The sequence below is a fragment of the Homarus americanus genome, unplaced genomic scaffold (genome assembly GCF_018991925.1).
Source record: "Homarus americanus isolate GMGI-L3 unplaced genomic scaffold, GMGI_Hamer_2.0 scaffold50564, whole genome shotgun sequence".
NCBI lineage: Eukaryota > Metazoa > Arthropoda > Malacostraca > Decapoda > Nephropidae > Homarus > Homarus americanus.
The window spans coordinates 1,681,023-1,705,605 of record NW_024715014.1 but is presented as its reverse complement, the minus strand read 5'-3'; the positions used below and the strand labels follow the sequence as shown (position 1 = coordinate 1,705,605).

General features: G+C 35.7%; 1 protein-coding gene across 21 annotated transcripts in view; it reads left to right on the top strand.

Annotated features, from left to right (window-relative positions):
- The window catches only part of LOC121880142 (disintegrin and metalloproteinase domain-containing protein 11-like), a 180,416-nt gene that overhangs the window by 136,085 nt on the left and 19,748 nt on the right, over positions 1-24,583 (top strand). For 8 of the 21 annotated variants that reach the window (XM_042387307.1, XM_042387230.1, XM_042387220.1 and 5 more), the window contains 5 exons: positions 5,741-5,899; positions 6,394-6,536; positions 7,837-7,860; positions 18,574-19,186; positions 23,771-23,977. In XM_042387307.1, the coding sequence (XP_042243241.1) occupies positions 5,741-5,899; positions 6,394-6,536; positions 7,837-7,860; positions 18,574-19,186; positions 23,771-23,977 (1,146 nt within the window). Of the gene's footprint in view, positions 1-5,740; positions 5,900-6,393; positions 6,537-7,836; positions 7,861-18,573; positions 19,187-23,282; positions 23,323-23,770; positions 23,978-24,583 lie in introns of all 21 variants that reach the window. The other 13 variants (XM_042387246.1, XM_042387291.1, XM_042387262.1 and 10 more) reach the window with 13 other exon arrangements.

Sequence of the window (24,583 nt, the reverse complement as noted above, 5' to 3'; positions counted from 1 at the left end):
GTTCTTAGCTCAAGGTTATGTTGTCAACTTAGTCTAGTGAAGAGTAACAACAACTATAGACCCGGGCTATATACCATTACACGACCAAGGTCAGGTATGACGATGATTGCCGCTCGGGTGTACAGTATAACATTAGTATAGATGAATGACATAGGCTTGGTGTGGTCATCAGAAGGTGTGTCAATGTGTACCCACTGCTGTTGACAACCATCTGCCTTACTAGGGGTCATCCGCCTTACTAAGGGTTCATCTGGCTCACTGAGGTGTCACTGGCTCACTAGGGGTCATGTGGCTCACTAGGGGTCATCCAAGTAAATTAGGGTCATTTGGGTCACTCGGGGTCATCTGGCTCAGTAGGAATCATCCAGGTCACTAAGGATCATCTGGATCACTAAGGATCATCTGGATCACTAGGGGTCATCCGGGTCACTTGGGGTCATCCGGGTCACTAGGTCATCAAACTCACTAGGGGTCATTGAGGTCACTAGGAGTCATCCAGGTCACCAAGGGGTCCTTCAGCTCACTAGCAGTCATCCGGGTCACTAGGGGTCATCTGGATCACTTGGAGTCATCCAGGACACAAGGAATGAACTTGAGAACACCAAAATCAAATTGTCGAGTGTTTCAAGATGTTGATGTTATAATGTATTAATGAGCTTCTTCAATTAAGATCTTATTGATGTTATAATATATTACTGGACTTCAACAAAGGTCTTTAAGCAAGTATTATACAGCTGCCAGGTTAGTGTTGATCCTCATGTTGTTGTGTTGAGCAGAATAAACGGGTTGTAATATAACTTTACAGTGTCTTCTGAAAATAAATTAAATTTTCTTATTTATATGGAAAATAGATCCATTGGTTAGAACACTAGTAGTTACACTGTGTTAAACTGATCTTAGTGTGAGCTGTTGTAAATCAGGTTGTTGATATCTGATCGACACTTCTTCTCAATGTAAATAATTTGATCGATTTTTAGATTGACTGATAATCAGTCCGTGTACCCGATATGAAGTACAGTATACTGTAATGTGCCTTATATTTTTTTTATTAAATCATCTACACTTGAACAGCCTCTAATACCACCATACTGTACAGTCGACTACTAAAGCCTACCCCCCCTGAACCACGAACCCCCAGAGAGATTCAGACTCTGGAACCCAAAGCAGTAGACTGATACAGAACATTATTCTGTCCATAAATGCTTTGGGTTCATGAGTCTGAATCTCAGGTTCGTGGTTCAGGGGGGAGAGTTGAACGGACTTTAGAAGTTGACTGTACATAAAAAAGGTATTGATTATTACAAGCTGTTATGTATTACATTATTACATTACATTAAGCATCATTATCACAAAAAATATAGAATCCTAGTTACATCCTAATAACATGACAACATTTGTAATTAATTATATTGAAGATGACACGTACATTATTGACTCATAACCTTGTATAATGATGTGTGTGTGTGTGTGTGTGTGTGTGTGTGCAAAAGACCTGAAAATATACCCCCAAAAATTTTGTTAATGTATATATATATATTTTTTCTTATCCTACTCCTGTAAGTAAATTAATTATTTGTTTTAAATCTTATCCTTTTCGTTAATTAATTTTTTTTTATAGTCCAAATCCTGTACCATAAATTAATCTCATTATTTAATCCTAATCTTTTTTTATTTTTTATTTTTAATCCAATGCTATATAGTGATACCTCTATTTAATGAACGATATGGAGAGAAATGTTTATTATATCGAGGGTCCGTTAGATGTGAAACCCCCATCTGGCGAACTACAGTAAAGAGATGAAAGTCCGTTATATCAAGAGTCCGTTAGATGTGAAACCCCCATCGAACGGATTATGGAATGAGAAGTCCGTTATATAGAGATTTCACTGTAAAGTACTTTTTTCCTTTAATCTTTTACCTAATTCCATTTATGTGATATAATAACTACAGTAACTGGGTGATGTAGACTGAACAATAATGTGAATAACTTGAATTAAGACTAAGGAACATGAAAGGCATTAACTCGTCCCATTCCACTAAAATAAACAAGAAGAGTTTGTATTAAAAAACAAAGAAGAAGAAAACTCCTTAGCGTAGGTTTCCTCCAAACAGCCAAGTCAATGACCAAACCCTCGCATCCTTCACCTGTCACTCTTAACTCTCCTTCCCTTCCCTATCTTAACACCACACACTGCTACTATCTGCATGTTGGAACAAATGTGATGAAAACCAGCGATTATGGGCCTGTGAGATGTTGTATTCTGAGATGGTTTGATCTGAGATGTTTTTAATCAGAGATGTTTTTAATCTGTGATATTTTAATCCTAGATGTCTTTAATCCGAGATATTTTGTCCTGAGATGTTTTTAATCTGAGTTATTTTGACCAGAGATGTTTTTAATAAATTTTTTCTTTATTTCTTCAATTGTATATAGGAATGACGAGTTTAAAAACGACTTAATGTGGATTTGTTTGTCCTTCATAATCACTGATCTCATTAGGAAGCTTTTTTGTTTTTTGTTAACCTCCCTGTACTTGTCTGGCCGGGAACATCATCTTACATACAGTGACCACCACCACCAGTACCAAGTCATAACCTGACAGTGTTTTAGAATTGTCCACAAGTAATTAATGAGATCAGCTTTTATGAGTTACTATTGATATTAATGATATAAATTTTAATCATTACTTTGATATGTTCAGGATTTGGTTAATAAGGAAGTTGATGATTCAGAACACCTCATTTTGATGTAGGCATAACATTACTGAACATCATAATGACTTAATATAACTTTAGTCTGTTGTTCTAGATGTTCAAGATCATAATTAATCTTATCCTGATGTTCATTGGTGATGCAGACCTATAATTTTGTAAATGCCTATATTTTTGTCATATATAACCTCTCAAGGCTCAGGATCAATGACCACATCACAGATGAAGTGCTTTATATTATTATTATTATTATTATTATTATTATTATTATTTAGTTTTTATATGTTGCAGATATATTCTGTTTGTAACGCACTTTGAGTATGTAGTCACAATAATAGTGTAAACTTAAAACTTGACAGTACAAGAATACTGATTAGATATTATGTAACAATATTTTATTCTGTAAAGTAAACAGAATTACTTTATAATTAAAGGAAGTGTTATTAACAATTGCTTCTAATGCTAACACTTTGTATCCTAGATGAAGAGTACAGGTAATAGTTTGGGCAGATGGTATGTTAATGTCTCACGAACGACGCAACGCCTGTGTGAGGATAGTTTGGGACAGTTTATACATTGCTGTGAGATTAACTTCACTCTAACTTATTACTAACTATTTTTTGGTTTATTTCAAATTTTATGTGATGTTCAGTATCAATATTCACATTTCAAGTTTTCAGAACATTTTTGTACCTAATTATATAGGTTCACTTTAAGTCAGACTTACCTCATTGCTTCTCAATAACAATTTCATTATGTGTTTCTTCCAGTGTTGTAAATTATATTAAAAACTCATCTCTGTAATTGGGAATCCAACTTGTGATATAAATTGTTCATGTGAAAGTTCAATGACTAAACATTGATGTCTGTGCACCAGCTTTAGGGTTCTGTGTCTCCAGGAGTCTGAATGAACCTTCCCTTTGTTCCTTTGCTTATCCTAAATATTCACTCACTACTGTACTATCAGTTATATTGGTCCAAAACTTTTCACTGTTGAGTAAGACTACAGTATGTTAAACTCTCCAAGTCATTAAGAATATTTTCTCCATTAAACCCAGCTACTTCCTTTTATTTTTGTATTACTAATATATTTGCCTTTGGCTTAAAACATACCATCTGCTTAACCCTCCTCCTGTCTCCGTTCTACCTCCTCCATCCCCGTAACTCTCTCTCTACCTTGCCTGTTACTCCCTGCATGGGGGCATGATTAACAAGCCTAGTCATGTTACTGGTCTGTCTGTTAACTCACTTTTCCTTTCACAGAAAAGCTCTTCTGTGCTGACATATTTCCTCTCTCACTAACATCTACGTTATCTTTGCTTGTTTCTTTATTTTCTCCTACTAATTATTACAGGTGTATGTCTTCCCTCTTGTCCGCTTGTAGTCCACAGTTTCCTTGAGAGCGTTGGGAGAGATCTATGATCGACGATGTTCCCTGTTTTCTTGTGGCTCAACACATGGGACATTTTTTTACTTATTCAATCCATTAAATCATGTATCTCTTATCTGTTAATAATACATAGAATGAAGTTTTGTCATCAAGTGAAAACTTTTATGTACAACTTTAATCTGAGGTAGCTGAATGTTTCCACTTAATATTATACATCAGACTATTGTACTGTACTGTACTTTGTTCTAATCTTTGAATGCCTTCATCCTGGGTTACTGAAACAAGCTACTCATCCTCTGTGTAATGTTTTGGGGAAAGCTGTAGTATCTTTGTATTTTTCTAATATATAATTATTAAGTCCAAAAGTCTAGTTAAGTATGAAATTAGCTCTTTCCTTGCAGGTTTTTATCGCATGTTTGCATTATTTACCAGATTGAAGATGCTAAGTAAACGCGAATGTGAATATTTTTCCAGATTCATGCTGAATTTGTTTATCAATAGAATTTTGCATTTTTTCTCTACATACAGTAGAAATTACATAATTACTTGGATTGACTTTTTATGTTTACATTTTAATTAATAAATCCAGTGAAATAGAGTGTACTGTAGAGGGCGCTAGAATGAAAATGTTATGTTTGGCTTACATCTAGAACTGGAAGTTTTATTATACTGTACAAAGGGAAGTATCGATGCGCCGTCACATAACTTGGAAACTAACGAAGACTTTTATCTAGCATCCCGATCGCAAGCCAGTCTTTTAGTCTGTGTTTTCACCTCCTTCCTTCCTCTGTCTAATGTTTCCATGTTCTTGCTGGGTTTCCAGTTTATGATGAGGTTCTTATTATTTATTTCCTTTGCCCCTTAAAGTAACACTCCCTATAAACCCTTGTGTGGAAGATGCAAACCTCAGCCTTGTTCTGAGTGTTAAACTACTTGAAGTAGTTGTTTTATTAACCTAAAAAAAAAAGAAATCATTATGAAAAAGAAGTTACCTTTTTAAAATAAGGAAAAGTTTGCAGTTCTAGAAAAGGGTTTATTTCCATTTACTGCTCGTGATAAAGCTGTGGCTACTATAATGATGGCAGCTACTGAAGTCGTTGAACCCCATGCTTGTGATCTCTGGGGTGTTGATGCTTGTTTTAATGCTTTGTTAGAAACTGTCTGCTGTCTGTCCTCAGTTTACATCCTCGCATGTCTTAGTGTGCTGTGTAGTAGACTGTCACCAAAGCTTTTAGTGTTGTGTAGTTTAGGCTCGTACGTATGTGTATTGTTAACAGAGAATGTTTACTTTCTCATCTACTTCAGAATCTAGACCTAAGTCCTGCAGTTGAATATTTAATAAACTATTAGTCATTTAAACAATTCATAGTGGTGGAAGATTAAAGTAACTAAGAATTTTATTTCAAAATACTGTAGTCCCTTTTCACCCCATTCGCAGCTGTTCTTATTAGCACCACTGTTTTATAATGTAGTAGATACCCTTTGTGGTGTATGTAGTAAAACAGTAATGAAGCAACAACGGAACTCTGCTGAGTCATCTTCACTAGTCACCTCATCGATCTAAATTACATTTTATTTTCTTCCACCAACCGGCACGCCGTTCATCCATCTTGCACGCACACACTGGACCCACCGCAGACGTAAGACCACGATGCCTAAGTATGACGCGCCGTACCTCAAAAGACCCATAGTGAAGAAGCCTCCCCAGCAGCATCTTCAGCCAATGATGAGTAAGACAGAGGAAACGTCACTCGATATGGGTAGTCGAATTACCTTTGGCAACATGCCCAGCTATAGGTAAGGGATACGTATTTCACAACCATCACTGATTATGTCTTACACGACAGATACTTAATACGGACTGTAGTTATACTGTACATCTGTTGTAATTATTTATATAAATGTGATGACAAAATGCTATAATGAGTGGAATTTACAGTAAATTTACAATGTATGGTGTGAGTGTGTGTGACCAAAAGTATATACCTGTATACAGTATTGATAGTATTTTAGCATACATATTAAAACTCTCAGTATGCTTGTGCTGACTAAGATCCTTGTGTAAACTCTCCATTATATTGTTTGATGTTTGAATGTAGGTTGTGTGTATGCGTGTGTAGGTCCAAGTATGTAGTAGATAAGAACACAAAACTCTTCAAATATATCTACAAACAATACAGTTTTGGTATATTTCATCCCCTCCCTTCAATCATCTCATCCTGCTGTCCTTCCCCATGTCCATATTTCCCCATCTCTGTCCCCTTGTCCCCCCCGGCCCTCCCCCCCTCCAGCCCTGGACGGCCACCACTGAGTCCGACACTATCTCGCAGCAGGTCGCTTGACTCCTGCCGTGAGCACAAACTGCAGACGACGATGAGGCGGCCGGGACCTCCAGCAGGGGGCTCTCAGTCAGAAGAAGAGGCACTTCAGTCAGGTATGTACTGTTCAAGGTTAATTACCCTGAATTTCATTACTCTAGACAGCATATTGCAGGTCATGGGAGTTATCTTATGATAAAGGTGTACCGTACAGTATAATAATATACGTACTTAAGCATAATACAATAATACCATACCTTGGTACAGTATTACTATTAAAGTGTAACTCTCAGGTGAATAAAATTTAACTAATTCTGAAAATAGTCTTGACTGCAAAGGAAAAAAAAGATAAAATAGATTAAAAATAAATTATTCCTTTGGAACTAAAGTAGTCAAATAATGGCTCTCAATACATCTTATTTATGTCTAATATGACTCAAACATATTTAGTTGATCAATGTGTTGAGCATCCTGCATGGGAAAAGAACCTTGGATAAAGTTAAAATGGTTAGAAATAACAAATTTTAAATGTTTGAGTAAAGTTAAAATACAGTAGTAGAGTAAGAGATAAAATTTTTAAATGTTTGGATAAAGTTATAATGGTAAGATAGAATATTTTAGTGCCTGGATAAAGTTATGATGGTAAGATAGAATATTTTAGTGCCTGGATAAAGTTATGATGGTAAGATAGAATATTTTAGTGCCTGGATAAAGTTATGATGGTAAGATAGAATATTTTAGTGCCTGGATAAAGTTATGATGGTAAGATAGAATATTTTAGTGCCTGGATAAAGTTATGATGGTAAGATAGAATATTTTAGTGCCTGGATAAAGTTATGATGGTAAGATAGAATATTTTAGTGCCTGGATAAAGTTATGATGGTAAGATAGAATATTTTAGTGCCTGGATAAAGTTATGATGGTAAGATAGAATATTTTAGTGCCTGGATAAAGTTAGAATGGTAAGAGATATAAATTTTAAATGTTTAGATAAAATTGAGTTAATAAAAGCCATACACGTTGAGGTCATAAGATAACTCCGACACTGACCAAGAGCATTATGCACGCACTCACAGTTAATTATTAAGGCACCTCCGGTTACAAAATACCTTAAGTGTTGGAATTGTTTAAATCTTTGACGTCTCTACCATAACATAATTATCAGCTGTAGGGAAGATAATGCCATTAATTTTCATAAGTTTCCTAAATAGATTATACAGTAATCTTAATAATGACTTTTTGTTTATATGAAGACTTTTGTTTAATGCTTTAAATTTAATGTCAAAAGATATTACAAGAAGCACTTTTAACATTTATTACAACAGACTTGGGTTTTTGTTAACTAGTACTGTACTGTATTTATGTTAAATGCTTTTTCATTTCTAACTATATATTTTTGTTTTTATCCATATACAGCCACATCCTGGAACCTTAGAATTTGTATGATAAAAAAACTTTGTTTATTTTTTATATTGTCTGTTAGAACATGCAAAATGCCCTTTTATCTACAGATTTTTAATACTTTAGTCAGGATCTTTTATGTTGTCTTGTTCAGTGACTTTTGCAACAATGTTTTGACAAAAATCTTTGTTTTTTTCTAATATATATATATATATATATATATATATATATATATATATATATATATATATATATATATATATATATATATATATATATATATATATATATATATATATATATACACAGTATATATATACCTTATATAGTTAATGTTTTCACTCGTACTGTTGTGTGTGTTCATGTAAGTGTTACGTCCTGTCAGACCAGATCTCAACCATTTTTTAGCAAAATGTCATTGATTTAATACAATCCCAATTCATGTGTTTGTTTTGAGTAACATAACATACTGTATGTTGTACAGTTGAGCATAAAGTGACGGTATCAGTCAGTAGTTGTTGTGTCCGACACACTTAAGTATGAAAGAACCGGAGGCTGACTTATATAAAGACTATAGCTTGGAATATTGTGGTGCTTGGTTATGTAGGTACACTTAAGACGAGTTAACTGAGCCGAGCATTATCTTGTAAGTTAACTTCTCAGTTACAGTACAGTATATCGTTTAACAGATGATGCTCACCCAGTCATGCCACTTTGAGCTATAATACTTTAGCCTTGATGAAGTATTATTGTAATTTTTTATTAAAACTAAAGAGTGTTAACTTAGTCTCTATATTGTGAGATGTTGTTTGATACTGAAACTATTGTCAGGAAAAATAGTTTATACCTTTAATGAGAGCATTTTTGTGAGAGTGAACATAAGACTTTGATAAAGGACTGATGTCTTCTCACTCTCACATTAACTATATGGTTGAAAAAAATTACGTTATTTGTCCAAATGTTTTACTATTATGTAAAACAACAATCATAATACTTATGTCAAAATATCACATTAGATATTATTGGTAAAAAGTTCGGCAATATTATAGTGAAATATTAATAGATATATTCATATATGTTGATTTGTTCAATATAGTATAGACTCAGAGTGGTGTGGTATATGGGTTAATAAAGCATGTGATGATTGTTGCCACAATAAGACACAAGAGACTTGGCAAATATAAGTAATACCTAATCATATTTTTGATAAGTTAGTTTTAAGCAAGCATGTAGATTATATTTATTGGCCATCATTTACTTTCATGTATGAACTGGTGCACTTCCCGGGACATTAAGTGTACTGTACTGTACTGTATTGTACTGTACAGCACTGTACTGTACTGTACAGTATTATACTGTACTGTATTGTATTAAACAGAACATAAACTGCTGCTAAATACCAGATATTTCGTCCCTCACTGACTTCAGGATACAGTACTTATTATTGATGTGTGTGTGTGTATGTCTATGCTCACATACACTCATACATACATACAGTATGTGTGTGTATTGATCAATATTCTATTTCTACACTATATATATATATATATATATATATATATATATATATATATATATATATATATATATATATATATATATATATATATATATATATATATATATATATATATATATATATATATATATACACACTTATAGTGTGTATTGTTATATAAGTACTAAAGCAGTGCATGATATCTAACCTTTGTGTTGTTTAATACTACTATGCATTTTGATGTCACAAATAGTATTGTTCATTCCTTCACTAAATATTAATGTACAGTATGTACAGTAGCTAAAACAACTATCTGTGCATCTTTGTGGGAAACAATATGAGACCATGTGCGATAAATATTAGTATATGAGGGCTGTCACTAGTCACACGTAAAATTTCGGAGCAAATCGACCTCCACCTGCACAGATAGTTGTTTTAGCTACTGTACAAGTATTCCCTATTAGTGTCGATTGCCTCTTTAATTACCATTTATTTTCATCTCTACTGTAATGATTATGTTGAGTGCAATTTATACTTGAAGTGTGATCTACCCTGAGTAAACATGAAGAAACTGTCTATTAATGTATACATATTAGTACTGGTTCAGTTATTTGTGGGTCACCTTAGGTTAGGTTAAACTTAGTTAGGTTATGTTATGTTGGGTAAGGTTAGGTTAGGTTAGGTTACGTTCGGTTAGGCCAACCACATCCTGGAATGTGTGGGTGTTCATGTCCAAGAGTCCAAGATGTTCTTCAATGAACACTTAGCCTGGTCATTGTGTTTAATCGAGATGCTATGCTGTACAGTGCTGTATCTAAATAAAGGTAATAGCTTGTCATTACTTATGCATGTAGAGCAGAGGGTGTATGTGGCACTTAATTAGATACTTGTATAGGATGTCTCAGAAAAACATATACACTGTAGGACTTATACAGTACAGGGTGTCTCCAAAAATATACAGTCCTGACTGTACACACATCTTGACAAGGTTTAGCAGAGGTTAAGTGAATGTTTGTATTAGAACAGCAACATTGTCCTCACTTGTGGAAGAACTTTCACATCAACAGACGAGGACAATTTTGCTGTTGTAATTCAGTACAAACATTCAATTGGTTTCCATGCAAATATGTAAGGCAATGTTTTACATTTTTCAGATACACTCAGTGTTTCAACCCAAGTACTGTACTGTATATGATCTGTTTTCTTTAGACTATATTAAAATGAAAATGAAAGCAGATTGAGAAGTAATCTGTAATCAGATAGGTATGTATTTCTATTGTAGGTAGTGGACTTTATGACTATTGATTATAAGTGGTGTGTACGTATATCACTTTATTTTACTTTATTTTTCTGTATTTTCTTTACCACTGATCAGCCGCTTGGATGGTCAGTCACGTGACATTATCACACGTCTCTGTTATGCACTGTTGGCAAGTACTGTACCGGGAATGTACTGGCTCCAAAAGGTATCTGAACTTGAATGATGTTGGTGCCATCACAATGCTCACTGGTAGTTTGTTCCAAGAGCTCATAACTCTCACTCCAAAAAAGTTTGCCCTGATAATATTTTGGACTTATGGCTTCTTCACTCTTTACTGTGACCCATAGTAGGGTAGGCATCTGCCAGCTCCAGGTATGAACGCTCGACTGAGTAGTGTCCTCTGAGGTGTACGTGCACTAGAGGCAGCTGGCGTACAAATGACTATAATTAGGTGATGTACATATCAGTAGAAGCTATAGGTACTATACTGTACATATGACTATAGGTAGATGGTAGAGTGCTTGTAGTAAGACAGTAATTGTAACCCAGCAAATGTGATCAAAATCAAACCAAGGGAGAGGATATGTGATTGTATATGAGTGATTTAGGTTAGGTTAGGGGTGCATTGGGTTAAGTTATGAGTGGGTTGGGGGATACTTGGGTCAAATACAAGGTACAGTGTATCTCAAATTGGCCGAGCAACAAGGCAGAAAGAATTAGGAATTGGGGGCGTAACATTTTTTGAGATACGTATTAGTGAAATTGTTTTAAAGGTCCTTATCGATGGAAGAATCATTTTAGAAATAATAAATATATCTCCATTGTTCTTGAGAATGGTGCCTGGTGGAGGATTTTTATATTTTATTTTTATTTTTATTTTTTTCCTAAATGGCTTCATTTCTCTACACAAAAAAATGGATCCCCTGAATATCACCCCTACAGCTTATTTCATCTAAAGAATAACGAGCCTATTGCTAACCTAACCTAACCTAGCCTTATGATTAACTACCAAACCTAATCACCCTAACACAAACCTTACCTTAAGAGTAACCATCCTCATGCTGACCTATCCTAACCCCCCAGGAAGCATTAGGGAGATTAATCATCGGGTGAAATATGCTAGGGCACATCTTCAGGGGATCCATAAAAGATGATCTAGATACAGTATACGGAGATTGAATTAGTGAGTTAATCTAAGTTAAGAACCAAGTGAAGATGAACATGTACTCAGGGTGAGACACATTTCAAAATTATTTATTTTCTGTTGGTGAGTAAATCATTATTAAGCTTTATAGTGAGCAAGGTAAGTACAGTACTGTAGTGTAGTAGTGTGATGCTCCTGCCTTCCTGCACCAGCACTGCCTCTCACTAGATAGTATTGCTCGTCACTCACCACCACTGTAGACATTGTCCCTTCATTACTGTGTTACTTAACGTAGAGGGAGCACCTTGAGCAATGCCTCGTACTCTACTGTACTGGATGGTGTGTTAACACTCGCTAACACTTACCATCATCACCTCAAATTAAATGTTTATTCACATTATTTTCTATTTCTTTATTTAAATATGGTAATTCTAGTTCAATTTTTCCCCAGTTCTAATGCATGAGTTATTTGAACACAGTGTGATTTTTCTTATTTCTTCAAATATGCCAATTTTCTGTCAAAAATTTCGAAAATGGATCCTTTGTATTGTGTAGGAAAGTGAGGTTGAGTGTAGGTGATGAACCAGACTGCTCCAGGTGGCTGTAATGTGACCTTGCCATTGGTTTATGTTACTCAGGAGACAACAACACCTGGATCACCTCATCCTAGGAATACAGTAGCAATCTTTGTGCCAATATGGACATTTAAACATATAGTACCAGTTGTCATCATTAAACCCTTCCTGAATTTAAAGGAACTAATACAAGAAAAAACACGAATCGTAATGGGAAATATCATGTACTGTACATTGATCTCTGGACATTCAATTTGACTCTTTTTAACTGATCTTAAAGGAACTTTTACATTAATATAACATAATATTTATTATAAAGCAAATTGTCAGTGATTATCTTTGCAGTACAGTACAAGTGCATTACCTTGTTAATTAGGAATCTATTGTAACTCATAAATCATTCTTTCTATGGTGATTGTAAAAAGTATTGAGGATTAAGTCAGTGTGGTTGAGCATACCGGGGAAAGTTTATGGTGTTGTTATTACCGAGAGACTTAGCGAAGACTAGTGTGGGGTGAGACATGTGGAGAAAACGTTTGTGTTGAGGAACATGAGATAACATTTGTGGAGAAGGTGAAGAATAAGTTTTGTTAAATTTATGGATTTAGATGAAGCTTATTATAGAAAACTGTACAGTACTGTATATAAAAAAAGCAATATGGGAAGTACAGTCAGTTGTGACCCTGAAGAACTTCGCATTATAGTAACCATTGATTCAATGGGAATAATGGAGTTAATGGGTACAGTAGTAGGTTCGAGAACACCAACATGACTGACAAATTTTCTACAGTTTGTTTGATCACACATTGAATTAATTCAGGGTTAATACCAAATAAATTTCATTCATTACTAAATGGATTTTTATATTAATAAATTGCTACCATAGCCAGCATCTGGAAGCGTCCACGAGCACCCTGCCTTGTGTGATGCTATGCTGAGGCAGCTGCACAACTGTTTATTCCTACTTGCATGACTTAGAAAAAGTTTACCCAATTGCATTACAGTATATCCAATTCACATCCGCGTTGTAAAAATATGTGTTCCATAATACCTGTACATTTGTCGCGTTATAACCAATTTGTGTTATAAAAGCACACGTTATACTTTCATCATCGTCGCCATTGATCGACTCGTTAACCACTTGGACAATCGGTCACGACTCTGTTACACACTGTTGGCAAGTACTGTACTGGGCATGCACTGCCTCCTGAATGTATCTGTACCTGTGCCAGTGTTGGTCAAGTTGGGTCTTGAAAGAGCTCACACTCGGTGCCGTCACAACATTCTCTGGTGGGTTGGTCCAAGAGTTTACAACTCTCACTCCAAAAATGTTTGTCGTGACAATTTTCTGGACTGACCTTAAGCTGTGACCTCTAGTGGGGCGAGCATCCACAACCTTTATAACTTCCCTCTTGCTTCTGGGGACCTATTTTAATCCTGAACCTTCCACACAATTAATCTTATATCTGTGTAATAATTCTCGAACGTTTCAGATACTGTACTGTACAGAACTGTACTGTACAGAACTGTACTGTACTGTACTGCACTGTACACTGTATTGTACTGTACTGTGTATAGATTTTCGGGTTTCCGATAAGATTCTCTGTAAATAGATAGATAGATAGATGTCTATTAAGTAAAATCTTCATAAAATTTACATTGATTCAACATGTATATAGACAATTCTGCTATACAGCTCAGCATGTATATAGAGCATACAAGTACTGTACAGTATATATAGAAATTTATCGATAATGCATGTATACCGTTCAGCATGTATATAAACATTGCAGTTACACAGTTCAGCATTTATATACACAATGCATGTACTGTATACAGTTCAACTTGTATATAGACAAAGCAGATATACAGTTCAGCATGTATATGGCCTGCAGTTATTCAGTTCAATATGTATACGATAGGTAATGTAATTATATAGCTCAGCATGTATATTGACAGTAGGTGTACAGTGTGCATTTATTTATATAGACAATGTAAGTACAGGGTATATAGTTCAGCAAATATATAGACAATGCAAGTATACAGATCAGTGTGTACATGTATAGATTTCAGCAAACTATATAATTCAGCATATATATAGATAATGCACATATTTATTTCAACAAGTATATAGACAAAGCAGGTACAGTACAGTATTCAGTTTTGCATGTACAGTCACCCACAAAAGTCCTGTCGTCTCTCCCCTTGAACCATGAACCCTGACATTCAGACTCATGAACCCGAAGCAGTAGACTGATACATTATTCTGTCCGTAAATGCTTTGGATTCATGAGTCTGAATCTCAGGGATGGTGATTCAGGAGGAGAGGTGACAGGACCTTTGTGGCTGACAGTACATAGACAATGCAGGTATTGTATTGTACTGTATACAGTTCATCATATATTACACAGTGCAGGTATGCAGTTCAGCATGTATGTGGACAACACACGTGTTGTATATAGTTCTGCATGTACAGTACCCTATATGGACAATGCAGGAACATTTACCACAAAAATTCTCAAACGCTCTAAGGGTCATACAATTTGATAAAACGAATGAGAAATATGAACATTGCTCTCCGAGGAATTTTTTTTTTTTTTTTTTGCAAATTAAAATTACTGCTTTTCACCTGTAATTACTGTAAAGACGAGCAAAATATTATATATTATTACAAAATATTGAGAGTCACTTCGTGACCAGGCATACCAACCATTCTGAGATGACACGAGCCAACGTGCTCATTCTGAAATCTGTCGTTCCCAGCTGTTTGAGAACTTTTTGTGGTGAGTATACATAGTTCAGCATATATATATATATATATATATATATATATATATATATATATATATATATATATATATATATATATATATATATATATATATATATATATATATATATATATATATATATATATATAAGTATACATTTCAGTATGCATATAGACACTGCAGGTATGCAGTTCAGCATGTATATACAGTATAGACATTGTACTTGTAGGTATACAGTTCAGCATGTATATACAGTATAGACAATGTACTTGTAGGTATACAGTTCAGCATGTATATACAGTATAGACAATGTAGGTACAGCTCCTCCCTGACTTACGACCTACTCAACTTACGACCACCCGGACATATGACCGTCTCAGTCGTACCAAAATTTTGTCAAATTACGTATTTTTGAGTCCCAACGTCAGTGAATGCGCTGTGTACTGACAAAATTTTCGTTTGTAATTCACTTTAAAATGGCTGGCAAGCTTAAAAGTGAGAATTTTGTGGTGCTGAGAAGAAAAAGAGACACCCATTTTAGATTTTCTATGTATTATTTAAGCATTTTCGACTTACGACCATTTCGACTTACATCCTGGATTTGGGTCCCTAACCCCGTCGTAAGTCGGGGAGGAGCTGTATACAGTTCAGCATGCATATACATTATAGACATTGTAGGTATATAGTTCAATATGTATATACAGTATAGATAAGGTAGGTTTATAGTTCAGTACGTATATACAGTATAGACAATGTAGGTATACAGTTCAGCATGTATATACAGTATAGACATTGTAGGTATATAGTTCAATATGTATATACAGTATAGATAAGGTAGGTTTATAGTTCAGTATGTATAGACAGTATAGACAATGTAGGTATACAGTTCAGCATGTATATACAGTATAGACAATGTTGGTATACAGTTCAGCATGTATATACAGTATAGACAATGTTGGTATACAGTTCAGCATGTATATAGACAATGTAAGGTATACTGTCCTGGTATCCCTCACTATACAAATGGGTTAGGTTCCTGAAAAACCATTCGTTAAGTGAATTTTCGTATAGTAAATAAAAGAACATATGGGAAAAATAAGACTCAGTTCTCCAATGAGAATAAAACCCCAATATAATACCCCAAAAAACAAGAAATCAATTTCTGAACAACAAAAAACCTACCCAACTAATGATAAATAGTGTATAACTACAGTACTGTACCTAACATATTAAGAACATTCATAAAATACTATCTAAATGAAAATTTGCAGCTAAAACCATTAAGGAAAAGCTAAATCAAAGTTCTACACCGCCGTCGTTTGCATAGATGCTGGCTGCCTCAAGCATCGCCATAGCAACGCAGCTCAGCTGGGGACGTTCCCCCTCCCAACCCTTAGCAGTACTCCCCCATTTGCTCTCATACACAAAGGAATTGTTTATTCCCTTTATGTTTTTGACTTTATGAAAGTTACTTCATTTACTGTTTTTGCACATTATGTATGTAGGATTGTGTGTGCTTGTAATTGAGTAAAAAAAAAAAAAGTGGTGAAAGTTAATTAATTTATCTACCCAACATTACTATCGTTGAAAAATAAGCATAACATACCTCCCCCCAGCTCATCCTGCCAATTCTCGCTGGCTTACGAAGAAATGTTTATTCCCTTTATGCTTTTAACCTAATGATAATTTAAATTTTTTTTGCACATTCCATATGTAGGATTGTGTGTTCATGTAACTGAATAAAAAATGTGAAGTAAGATATGTTTATTTAACCGAAATTACGAGTTGAAAAAAACCATGAAATAACTCCTACCTCAACCTGGTAGGGGCTAGGGGGATGTGGCTGCCCCAGCTGACTCTGGGGGCACGCAATTTGAATTTTTGCTGGGTTCCCAAATTTGGATAAGCGGGGGAAGCTTTTGTAACTCAAAAAAGAGGTGGTAATTTAGGAAATTCGTGTAAGCAAATTATAACATCTCAAATGTTTGTATAGCGAGGGATGCCTGTATAGCTCAGCATGTATACAGGCGATACAGATTCTTAGTCTGTGTATCTAAGAAACGTTCATTGAGATTTTGAAGTGTAACTATTTTTTCTAAGGTACTCTATGCTTATAAATTTGGAGGGTTGAGGTAGTACAGTACATGAGTTGTAGTCGTTCCCCTGTACAGTACTGTAGGAGTTTGGAAGGTGTTGAGCGTACAACATCTTCAACACACTCATGGAGGGTACAGTAACGTATCATTCTGCTCGGGATGGAATAAAGCCTTAAAGTAATAACTTCTCTTATGATGATTTATTAACAGGCTTTAATGATGGTAACTGAGATCAAATTTCTTGATGTGGGTGATATCAGATTGATGTCTCATAATTGTTTAGTGAAAAAGAAAAATATAATAAAATTTTAGCAACAGTTTGGGTGATACATAGTTGACTATTTGTAAGAATTCATCCAGTTTAATATTTGATTTTACAACACATCAGGAAAAATATTTTGAAGATAATATATTATATAATGGATTCCTCATTCATTTTCCACTTCATTCCATTGTATATTTTTTCTGATTAATTTACAGAGTAAGAAGTTATCTGTATGATCTCAAATTTGGATGAATATGTTCTTCTTTTGAAATATTAAAAAAAAAAATGTAAAATTAAATTGGTAATGATTCCATAATTCTTCAGTGCTCTAACTATCAGATGGTTTTGAGAAAATAATGTATTGACAGAATGCGGTTGTGCACGCATATTAAATATACTTTCTTCCTCTTCCTAGACAATGTATGTTTTTTGCCATTTAGATGTTTTGTATCACACCAATGGTCAGGCTAGTGTATTGTGTCTACAGTACAACCTTTATTCACCATGGTATATCCTTCATTGTTTGTCCTCGGCTCTACCACTCCCCATTCTACGCTTCGCTTGTATTGTTTCTGCTCTTGATGTAGTACAGTATTGTCGCCTTCATGTTACACGTCATTTCTTAGTCATCAGCTGCTTTTGATTATTTAATTTCTGGAATAAATTTTCTTACTTGTTGAGCAAAGTTCTTGATTTGTGAAATTTTATTACTAATTGACACTTGTCCTTAATATATTGATGGCTAAGAATATGGCTGAGAATGTATTGTGTGGTTGCTAATGAGAATGACCCTTCCCTACCCTTCCCTTGGAAAGAGAGGCACGTCCCCAAAACAGTGAGAGACAAAATATTCTGGGAAAACTAGATCTGGAAATTATGTTGTGGCTTTATTTTTAATGTGCTAAACAAATATTTTTATTATTCTAATTGGAAAGACAGTTTGTCATGAACTTCTGTCTGTAATTTGTTAAATGCACTCGTTAAGTTTTAAAGTATAGTATTACTTTATTAAATTTAAGCCAATAAAGAGGGGTATTATTTGTATAAGCCACTTTAAGGGCGGGTTGACGTCACTTACAGTAATTTTGTTGGATACGGGCTAAGGGCTAGAGAATAGAGGTGACGTGTCTCCATCTTTCCAGGGGAGGACGAGGCGGTGTCGTTTATTGAGCTACCATCTAACAACCTGAGCAAGATACCCGAGAAGGGAATCCTGAAGAAGTCATATGGCCTCCTCACGCCAGCAGAGAAGGAGAAATGGGGTGAGGAGTCCCAGAGCGACAACAACGATGTCCTAAGTCAGAGTGATAACAATGCCGATCCCGAGTGCCAAGTCTCCGAAGTTGAGCGGACACTTAAGAGTCTCAATGGCTACCACGAGGATATCATCGACGCTCTGAAGCGAGCCGCATCTCACCGCTCTGGAGCGACCTCACTGTCCTCTGACGAGTTGCACACCGCTCATCACGACACCTACCCACGCTTTCCACCCGGTGCTTCGGCTCTGGGTGGCCCTGCAGAGTTCACAAGACTGAAAGCCTCACACGAGAAGCTGGCCGACTCTGGAGGAGAGGAAGAGCAGGTGCCGCCGTGTGGCCCAATAAGGATCCGCAACCTAGAAGACTTGATACGCCAGCTGGAGCATCATCCGTCACGCCACATGTCGCCTTCAGGCTCAGAGGAGATCCGGATGAGCGAGACGGAAGCCGATCGCCACTACCGCCTCGACTCGTCATCCTGCACAGAGTCACAAGGGTCCGTCTAGGCACATCTCCCCCTGTCATCCCCCTCCCCACTGGGCAGTATCACCAGAGCACAGCTAAACCAGACCAATATTCATTATTTTGTAAAAATCATAAAAGATTATACAGCTATTGATTAAATATAATGAAGTAGATAAATGAGAAGTGCTGTCTATCCTGTAGAGTAAGATGGACACCACTACCTGGTACCCTCTCACTCCTTCTTCATTATGATTCAACACTACAGTACAGTAAGTCACAAGACACCATTTGTGTCGTAAGCAATGTTGTTAAAAATGATCTCTGGTGTAGCTGACTCCTGACCCCCACTAGGCCTATATATGTATGTGTGTGTGTGCATATATACAGTATTTATATATATATATATATATATATATATATATATATATATATATATATATATATATATATATATATATATATATATATATATATATATATATATATATATATATATATATATATATATATATATATATATATATATATATATATATATATATATATATATATATATATATATATATATATATATATATATTATTTTTACTTATGTACTTGTAATAAATAGTTCAAGAGTTTAGGAAGTTAATAATATTATGTGTCAGTTTCCAGTCTTTGCCTCTGTGGCGACTTTGATGTTGATTTAATTAACTGAATTTAATTTTCTATTATACATGATTGGTGCATGATAATTATGGACCTTTGTCCCATTATGTTGAACTAGTGAGTGTGACGCACTTCTTCTTGGTCATACACAGAGCTCGCTCACAACACTTAACCTTATTCTTGTGTCCCAACATGGGTGAGGTGATGTGTTTAACATTAACCTTAAGAGTAAATTGTAGAGTCTTATATTGTTTGTCGGGGCTGCTGTATTGTCAAGACTTAGTGCCATGCATGGGTATATAAGATAGGGCTATGCTTGTGCTTCTCAACACTAATACATATAAATATATATATATATATATATATATATATATATATATATATATATATATATATATATATATATATATATATATATATATATATATATATATATATATATATATATATATATATATATATTACTGTAGACAGGCAGAAATAAATGCAAGACTAATGGAGGCATAAGCATAGATTCTGAAAAGTCTAACAAAGGCACAGGCACCATTAAGGAATGCTTTCTCATCAGAATGTTACCACTAAACCCCTTTACAAAATCTCACTTGCACAGTTTGTATCTAAGAGCCATACCATATAGGGTAGAATGTTGTCTCACTCTAGCGTACAGCCAGACAGTAGACTCGTGTCCACTTGAAGTACTCACAATACTGCAACACAATACAGAATGCATGTCATGTAAAATATTAACAATATGTAGAGAGATCACTCGCTCAGAGGCATTTCAGTGGCAAGTAAATTTACGAAACAAACAAATATTTATCACTTCATTACTGTGACTTGAAAACTATTTTGTATTATTTACTTTAATTTTATTTTCAGTAAATAATTTGGTTGTATAGTAATGTTTTGTGTTATTACATGAACAGTAAACAAACATACACACAGTGGTGATAATTACAACAGTTTTTATGTTTATATAAATACACAATACACTTCTCACACAACTCTGAGTCATCTCTCTCTCTCACAATGCTTCCTGCTTTTATAACAATCAGTAAATTAGTTTGTTACACCATCATAGCATTTAACCTATCATACTCTATTCACTTTAGTTCCTCTTGCACTTTGTCAACATGCAGTACTGCACTACCACTTCTTTCCCATGACTACAGTATCTTTCTTCTCATCGACAAACCATGTAAATACAACTGAAAGACAAAATTGACTTGGTACCACTTTTTACTTCCATTGGGTACAACTAAATAATATTCATTTTGGGGAGTGACAGGAGGTGATGGCTTGTGTGACATGACAGTAATGACAGGAGGTGATGGCTTGTGTGACATGACAGTAATGACAGGAGGTGATGGCTTGTGTGACATGACAGTAATGACAGGAGGTGATGGCTTGTGTGACATGACAGTAATGACAGGAGGTGATGGCTTGTGTGACATGACAGTAATGACTGGAGGTGATGGCTTGTGTGACATGACAGTAATGACAGGAGGTGATGGCTTGTGTGACATGACAGTAATGAGGTGATGGCTTGTGTGACATGACAGTGACATGACAGTAATGACAGGAGGTGATGGCTTGTGTGACATGACAGTAATGACAGGAGGTGATGGCTTGTGTGACATGACATGACAGGAGATGATGACTTGTGTGACATGACAGTGATGACAGGAGGTGATGGCTTGTGTGACATGACAGTAATGACTGGAGGTGATGGCTTGTGTGACATGACAGTAATGACTGGAGGTGATGGCTTGTGTGACATGACATGACAGGAGATGATGACTTGTGTGACATGACAGTGATGACAGGAGGTGATGGCTTGTGTGACATGACAGTAATGACAGGAGGTGATGGCTTGTGTGACATGACATGACAGGAGATGATGACTTGTGTGACATGACAGTGATGACAGGAGGTGGTGGCTTGTGTGACATGACAGCGATGACAGGGGGTAGTGGCTTGTGTGACATGACAGTGATGACAGGAGGTAGTGGCTTGTGTGACATGACAGGTAACCACATGAATGACCTTGTTGTGGAAGAGGAACAGTATCATAGTAAAACACATCTTTTACTGCACACAAAGAATGAATAACAATGAATGAATGAAGGGAAACTGAATGAATGCACAGTACTTGGTCTCACTTCTTGCTACTCTGCATTAAGTGGGGAAAAGCTGGAAAGAGTTAAATGAATAATAATTTATATAAAAAGTAGTTGGGTTCCACCACTTACTCTTGTATGTCATGAATGGCAACACTTCAATTTAACAAAAGTCCCTCTCCTTCAAAAACTGCAATTTAGGGAATTTTTATACCTAGAAATTTAACCATGATACAAAATACTGTACATGTAGTTAGTACTGTATGTGTGGTAGAAAATCTTATAAGTTAAATCATGTTAATTTCCTTCTCTCTCGCTGCAATGAAAGTACAGGGTGTCTCAGTAAAATATATACATACTGCCTAACAGATTTTGTGGTGCTTGCATGAATGTTTCTATTACAACAGCAACATTGTCCACACTTGTTGCTTTCAGGCAATAACTGTAAGACCTGTAAGGCATTTTACACACTAAGACAAAAATTATATAAATAAAGACAAAACATTCTTGCCTTCCTCTTTATACTTAATACTTTTTACATGAAATATTTTACATATTCCAAATACTTACACAAAGTACTGTAGTTCTTCGCTGATTACTCCATCAGTGGAACATAAGTGTGTACTGTACTTCTATTCACTGTATTGGATAACAGGACAAACTTAAACATCTCAAATCCTTTCAGAAAACCCCCCAGATATTATGAACATGTTTTGGGGGTGTCTTGTTAAATTCAACCGAGATTTTTTCTTATGTTGCCTCTGCTGTCTTTAGATTCAGTATACGGTGAAACCTCCATGTAACGGACCTCAATCTGACAGATACAGTCCGTTAGATGGGGGTTTCACATCTAATGGAACCTCTATCTAATGGGCTTCCCTCTCCACATGGCCCATTAGATGGAGATTTCTATGTATGTATTAACAAAAAATTTTAGGATATCATGAGGTTCAGAAGAGAAGGGATGACTCCAAAGCATAGCCACCTCCTGAACACACATTTGTTTTATAAGCTTAATTGGGCAATTATTATTTAGTTTAAATACAGCCATTAGCCTGCCAATTTTGTCACTGAAAGTAGCCCTTATTATGAGCACTAAATATCTGCATGATGAGAAACATAAACTAATCCTCTAGTCAAGTGAAGAGGATTCCATAATAGTATAAATATAAGAATACAAATAATGCCTTTGACAGTAAAGAAAAAGAACTTTTGATTGTCAGTTTTTCTTGAGAATTCAACACACAAACGGGAATCCAAAATGTTTCATACATGACACAAAGTTGTATGTAATGACTATGGCCATGATGATATGACCATTGATCTTATGACTAACAATTGCTTTCTGCTTTTCTTTAGCTACAGATTCAGAACTTAGGTGTTTCGTAGTATTAACAAGGTATGTCCTATGCATAGCCTTGACCCCCACTAGTTACTGACATCTTTTTCATTTATTTTGTCACTGTTACGTCTTTTAGCATTTTTGAAAAAGTAGCTTCTTTTTTCTTAGTTGCAGCAGCGGAACTGGCACGTTGCGCAGTACATTATCGTGTAGAGCTCTAGTTTCAGTAATTTTAGCTTGTAAGGTCTAAATTGCAACATAATTGAAAGTTTTTAGAAGTTTAATATTTTGCTATGAACACACCTTATAACATTGTTCATAGTTTTCATAGTAGAGTATAGTGAGACAAAATATTGTGCCTTACACTTAGATGCACTTCACAAATGTTGGAGTTTCTTTGGAGTCACCCTTCTCTGCTACCTTGCACTGTGTGCTGTGTTTTGGGTGTTGTGGTGCCCGCGTGGCCATGTCCGAGGTCCCCTGGTGTACAAGTGCCACCATGCAGGTATGTGAGGCCGTGGCGCAGAGGGCAGGAGTTTGGGCACGGGGACTTCGGTGGTCCTCTGGCGGGGCCGTCAGGCTCCCCTGGGACCCCTGGAGACAAATTGGCAGAACTGTTGCAGTTGGCTTCCCCAGAAGACCACGAGAGGATCCTACGTGCCGCGGCCATGCTGTCCCCAGAGAGTCCCACAAGGTCCCCAGGCACCCACAGGCGTGTTGCCCGTAGTCCATAGTGGTGCTAGCATAGCGCTTCCCAATCCCATGTGACGCCACCTTCCTTACTGCTGCCGCCCTCCTGCTGGTTGGAACAAGTGTGCTGCTGAACACAACCCATAGTTCTGTCACAGCCATTTACTTAAGAAAGAAACAATAGAACTATATGAACTAGTTTTCCATGTTGCATGGAGTCACTTTCAAATTAACACAAAACTAACAAGAATTTTTTTTTTAAAGTTCATTTTTATATGCCAATTGTTTAATGGTTGAGGTCAAACTTTTGATTAAATCAACAGGAACGGCAAATTCTCGTACAGTGGTCCAGTGAGGTGGGCGCAGCAACCTGCCAGCCAGCCAATCTGTAGTTAGGATGTAAACGGTTGTCTTCATGAATCACTCAGTTAAAGTGTGAATCACTCAGTTTGGATTGTGAATTATTCAGTTTAGATTGTGAATAAACTGGGCTTCGATTATAAACCACTTCGTTTAGAGTGTTGTGAATATAAAGTTCTTGATTAAATATTACATGAAGCTGCTGGGTATTATATACTGTACTAGAGGCCATGAGATAAAAGGTGCTAATTAATCAATATAATTTCAC